Source organism: Arachis hypogaea, chromosome 7 (assembly GCF_003086295.3).
Source record: "Arachis hypogaea cultivar Tifrunner chromosome 7, arahy.Tifrunner.gnm2.J5K5, whole genome shotgun sequence".
Classification (NCBI taxonomy): Eukaryota; Viridiplantae; Streptophyta; class Magnoliopsida; order Fabales; family Fabaceae; genus Arachis; species Arachis hypogaea.
Window position 1 is genome coordinate 53,249,754 of NC_092042.1, and position 5,571 is coordinate 53,255,324.

A 5,571-nucleotide genomic window follows, 5' to 3' on the forward strand; every position below is an offset into this window, starting at 1 on the left:
CCTGACCACACAGATGCATCTCCTCACACGCCACCAGCAGCACATGTCCAGTTCAGTGACTATGATTTTGACCGGTTAGTAATTTCCAACTAACCATGCGTATATTTCTCTTCTTTATTTGTCATACCCTGCCTTGTGATTAGCCGTCTAGCTAGTCATAAATTGTTGTTTTAGCTAACTTCATGTCACATTCCTTTGTAGTGAATTCGACATCTCGATTGTTCAATGTCCTGAATTTGAGGAAGTTCTGAATAATGTTGAACAGGGGTGCGAATCAAAGGCCATAGTTATGCAGCCCCTACAAACTGTACTACCCAACAAATCAGGCTACCATACACCGAGTCCAGAGAGACCTAGCTTTTCACTCGGTTTAACTCAGTTTGAGAAGACTCCAACCCCTTTCTCTATTCAATCAATTCATCTAAGCCTAAAAAAATAAGGTTGGGGGAGACTAAGGAGAAACAAATCATAACATGGATAGTGGACTCGTCATTGAACAAAGATCAAGATTTAGCTAAGTATGAAGGACGGTACTACATGGTATTACAAAGGAAGGACTTCTGGTCCTTGAAACCCTGCAATTGGGTCGACAGCTGTGTAAGTATATGAACTTGATCATGTGTTTTAATTCCCTGTCTTTATATCGGGATATAGTTTACAATTGCTAGATAAATTGTTTAGGTAATTCAATGGATGTGCTATTCTTTCAACGACATCGAATCATCTAGATTCAAGCGAGATTTCTATTGCGTGTCTCTAGAAATCTTGGTAATTACATTCTTCTAATTACACAGTGGAGAAGTTTTGTTTGGATTTTGACTATGTGTGTGGGTTTGCAGGAATCAATGACACGAAATGATAGTCTGGCTTCATTTATTGACGGTGTGAGGTCAATTTATGCTGGTCTTAGTCCAAGCTTCGGTGAGGATACAAGGTTCTTTGACAAAGTAGTAGCAGCAAAGAGAAAATGGGTAAGTTGCTTTTTCAGTTATGAAATGTTTTACCATGATTTGTATATGTGGCCTCACGCGGTCTTTGGATTCAAATATTAAATACATGATTAAAGTTGATTGAGTTTACTATAATATGCTGTTGGAAATGGGTTATCCTATTATGTGAGGATGTTGTGGTTCTTGAATGCTCGAGGTAGATCAATATGCTTTTTTTTTCTTCAATTTTTTTTCTAACGAGATAGAGCTATTCATATGCACTGTTTGTTGCAGTGGTTATTTCCTTATTGTCGGGGGATCATTGGTGGGTATATGCATTTAAGGTGAATGCGAAGCGAATAGCTATACTCGACAGTTTGCATTTTGCACCAGTAGATGATGAACGAGATAAGCTCGATGCATATGTGGTAATATACTATACTTTTTTTATTTAGTATACAGCTATATTATCTAATACGATAGCATGTTATAGGAGATTTTTTCGTTCCATGATTTTCAGGGGAGACTGTGTGAAGATATGGCAAGCATTGCTATTTCTGCCTTCGTTCGAAGTACGTACAGCCCAGCTCATTCCTACGCCAAGGTCCCAATGCAACCGAACAAGTGAGATGAAATTATAACCCAAATTCGAGAATTTTTAAGTTTTCTTTAACTAATGTGGCATAGCACGTTACAGGTTTTTGACATCCTAATTGCAATAGTATTTTATTTTCCTGTAGCTTTGACTATGGCATGTGTGTTATTAAACTAATGGAAAGGTGGACAGAAGATCGTGAACTCTACGAATGAGACGAGGTTTGTTAAGTAAACATTTGCCCGAATGTCATTATTCATGTTGTATGAATATCACTGTAACGGTTCTTAATACCAAATCGCCTGATAAATGTTTTCTCAGGATTTACTCAGTTCAAACAAGATGGAGTTGATGCTTGACATTATTTGTGGCCAACACAATGCATTGATTCACCAGCTTATTTCATTTTTAGAGGAAATAGTTAAACTTGTTCGGCGCAATGCACCACGGAACAAGAAGAAGGACGTTAGTTCACCATACACTGCACCTAGCATGAGGTCATTAACATGCTTCATGTAATCAATCCAATCTTATTCTCTGGTCAACTACATATAAACTTAAACCCTATATGTTTATCCCATGAAACCAGCCTCTTCCACTAATCTTGAAAAAAAAAATGAATGCATTGTATAACAAATCTTAACTTTTACTAAAGGAGCTTAACAAAAACATGAAGCCACCAACTTGTTCGGGATCAGCCCGGCCTACAACACCACCGAATTTTACATCTTGAGTTGACTCCGGACAAACCACCTGGTTAACAAAACAAAAGGTCAACAGTTAACTTCTTCCATAGTACTATACCAAATAAAAATGCTGGGTCGAGGTTGATACACACATTTACCGGGGGGTCATGCTTGTTTTTCCTCCGAGCAGATTTTTTAAATGACTTATCCAGGGCAACGCTGAGCCTCTTACTCTTTGGCCGGCCCTTTGTGTTGACCTTCGATGGGGCTTGGATGTCCATCACAGCGGCAACAGTCGAACTTGTTGAGCTAATATTGTTGTGGGAGTCCGCCACACTCTCGGACCTCTTCTTGGCACGGTGAGCAGTCAGCTTAGCTCTTGTTTCTTCCAAAACAGCATGAAACAAGGCTGTTTCTTCATCCTCGTTTACAAAATCCTGAGCAATGTTGTAGAAGTGTGCACATAGTCTCCTGAATGCAACATGACTTTCATCCGACCGATGGACATCGTGACTACTCTTGACATAAGTATGCTTGCGCTTTATGTTCTTGCTCCAACGAAGGAGAACATATCGATTAGGTGCTTTATACACCTTGTAAGAATGGAAGACTTCAAGACAATGACAGCATAACACTCCTGAACTCTCAAATAGATTGCACTCACAACGAACCTCCTGTGTGGATCGATCGAAGTGGACATCGTACGGAACACAAAGAATATTATCATTCACTAGTTTTTCCTCTTCAACCTTCATGCATACCACTGGCCCCTCTTCAGCAACAACAGAGACACTACAATTAGCCTTCTTGACAAACTCAATTTGAACATCCCTAAACATGCAGGCAGTGTACTCCTGCTGAAATTGTCTCTCCATCGGTGAGGTTGTTGCACAAGGGATAACCCTCCTCGAGTCTGCTGCATCATCCTCCAGTTCCCTTTGCTCCTTAATTCCAAGCACATTGTCATATTCGTGAACAAATTAGATCAAGCTAGTCCGACTGTGTAAGAAATTTTCGTAAAATGAGTGCATGCTCTCACTCCTTTGCGTGCTCCTCAAGGCAGCCCAAAATTCACCCTTGAAGTATATTGGGACCCACATACATCGATCATCAAAGAGGTCTACATAAAGAAAAAGAAACTTCTTATTAAATCATATAAAGTCACCTACCAAAAAGATTTTAATTAATGAGCAAAAAATAATTGTACACTAACAGAGCTGACAGCCATGTGTTGTTATGTAAGTTGTGCTCGTCTATGAATTCATACCAGTTATCTTCAAATGACTTCTCGGTCCAGAGTTTCACACAATATCATTGAACTCATCATACAACTCTTTGTACCGGCGATAACCTCCAAGCTTGTGCAGTAACTTCTTCGTAATGTGTCGATGCACCACCGGTGGCGTGTATCGAGTAACACATTTTTTATTGCACGAAAAATGGATTTGCATTGATCAGTAATGATTCGCTGTGGAGCAGCTCCCATGCACTTGACCCATTGGCGGAAAACCCACTCATAACTTGGAATTTCCTCATTTCCAAGAAGAGCACAACCAAGGACAGTCGACTTACCATGGTAGTTGACACCGACGAACGACGCAAACGATAATCCATGCCTACATGCAAAAATAGCGACAAAAAACAAATATCAGTCACGACCAAACTAGGAAAAAAAAGAAGAAAACAAACCCCATAGTAACTACTCCATACTTGTTTGTGTTGTATGTGCTATCAAGTGACACAACATCTCCATAATATTCGTACGACGCCCTACACCTTGCATCCACCCATACTGCACTCTGAAATTTATACTCATCGTCCAAATTCACTGCATAGAAGAAGTTTGGATTGATGTCCTTCATTCTCATGAAATAGTTCATCATCTCTCTGACATCCACGTTGACGTTGCTAGTTCGGAGCCTAGCTGTAATCTAGTTTCGTAAATCCTTTTCTGAGTATCCCAGGTTAGATGGCCCCTAGACTCATTTGCCAAAGCTAGGAAAGTCTTGTTTGGTCGAATTCCAGCCTCATCATTATCCTCGATCACGTGCTTTGCATGCATGGTCAGCTTCCTATACTCATGGTAATGCATCGCCTTTCTCGCTGAACATAGGTGCGAGTGACTCAACTCCACCTTGAAGAAAAACCAGTCTTGCGTCTCCTTGTCAAACTTCACGTATATCCTTGCCTTGCACCCAGCGGCTGAGATCCTGTTCTTTCGTGTTGACGCTTTGACATGAGACACATAGAACCCATCCCTATTACAGTGAATAGCTTGGTTGATGGGTTGATTTGTGATCTTATCACAGGTTGTCGTCCGTATCTTAGTCGCAAACCCGAATTTCTTTGCGTATGTCACATAGAATTTATGAGCCATTTGCAATTGCTCAAACTGCATTCCAACACATGGTATTTCATCTTTTCGAAGGTCATCGTGATCTGGTACCTAAGTATCAAATTTATTAAAAAAATAAAAAAAATAAAACAAAACCGTTAATGTTCAAATCAACCATGCGGTTCAAGACTACCAAAAATTAAACTTGAGTCCAAACCTGGTGACCAGGATCCATCTCTTCACTTCCAACCTCCGAAAGATCCAAAAGCGGTATGTCCTATAATCGCAAAATAAACGAACAAATGTAAAATCAGGATGGTTACTGTCCCAAGCATTATAATACAAGATGAAACTAGAATCCAAACCTCGTAACAAATATCCATCTCTTCACTTCTAACCGCAGTAACATCCAATCTTGGCATGGCCTATAATCATGAAAACAAACACCGAAAATCAAATTCATGAAAACTATTTAGATAATCCACTAGTAAATGAGATGTACAAAAATCCTTTCCAAACTCCATAGATAAGGATACAAAAATATAATTGGATCGCATCATCTTACCCATATTAATTTGGAAAAAACATGCATCGGTATCACCTATTGATAGAAACTAAATTTCTTATTTTATTTAACATATTATATAAGCATTTTAACTACTACTATTCTCTGTGCTATATTACACTGTGTACTACTGATATCAAAAAGCAAAACATACAACCAACATGCACTTATTTCATTACTGAGATTATGAATCAAATGTAACTAAAGTGGCATTTTTAATGCATATGCCATCTATCATGTATACTCATACGTATATTCCGAATATAAACATGCGTGCTCTTATTATTCTATTTAGCTTACATTTTCAGGAAAAGTCTTAACAATAACAATGCAGTTAGTTTTATTTTATTATATTTAACAATATCATACACTAATAATATTATTCTCTAGGCATCAAGCACATCATGAGTGATTACTTCTAAACTAGCCACTTGTCCATTGTACCAATTAAATTGCTTATA

The 5,571-nt window shown here is 38.7% G+C and overlaps 1 protein-coding gene across 1 annotated transcript; it reads right to left on the reverse strand.

Annotated features, from left to right (window-relative positions):
- Positions 1 to 2,088: 2,088 nt before the first annotated feature.
- LOC140174363 (protein FAR1-RELATED SEQUENCE 6-like) lies at positions 2,089 to 4,072 on the reverse strand. The gene is made up of 5 exons (XM_072198808.1): positions 3,921 to 4,072; positions 3,562 to 3,826; positions 2,369 to 3,154; positions 2,209 to 2,277; positions 2,089 to 2,127 (listed from the first exon to the last, which is right to left on the reverse strand). The coding sequence occupies exons 1-5, from the start codon at positions 4,070 to 4,072 to the stop codon at positions 2,089 to 2,091; spliced, it is 1,311 nt and encodes a 436-aa protein (XP_072054909.1).
- Between the last annotated feature and the right edge of the window lie 1,499 nt (positions 4,073 to 5,571).

What these genes read in the sequence shown, in the direction of transcription:
- LOC140174363 (XM_072198808.1), bottom strand. Translation starts at nt 4,072, where the DNA reads ATGAAGGACATCAATCCAAACTTCTTCTATGCAGTGAATTTGGACGAT. An exon ending in AGCACATACAACACAAACAA is followed by an intron (nt 3,827 to 3,920) that starts GTATGGAGTAGT and finishes TTTTGCATGTAG; the next exon opens with GCATGGATTATCGTTTGCGT. An exon ending in GCCGGGCTGATCCCGAACAA is followed by an intron (nt 2,128 to 2,208) that starts GTTGGTGGCTTC and finishes TTTTTTTTCAAG; the next exon opens with ATTAGTGGAAGAGGCTGGTT.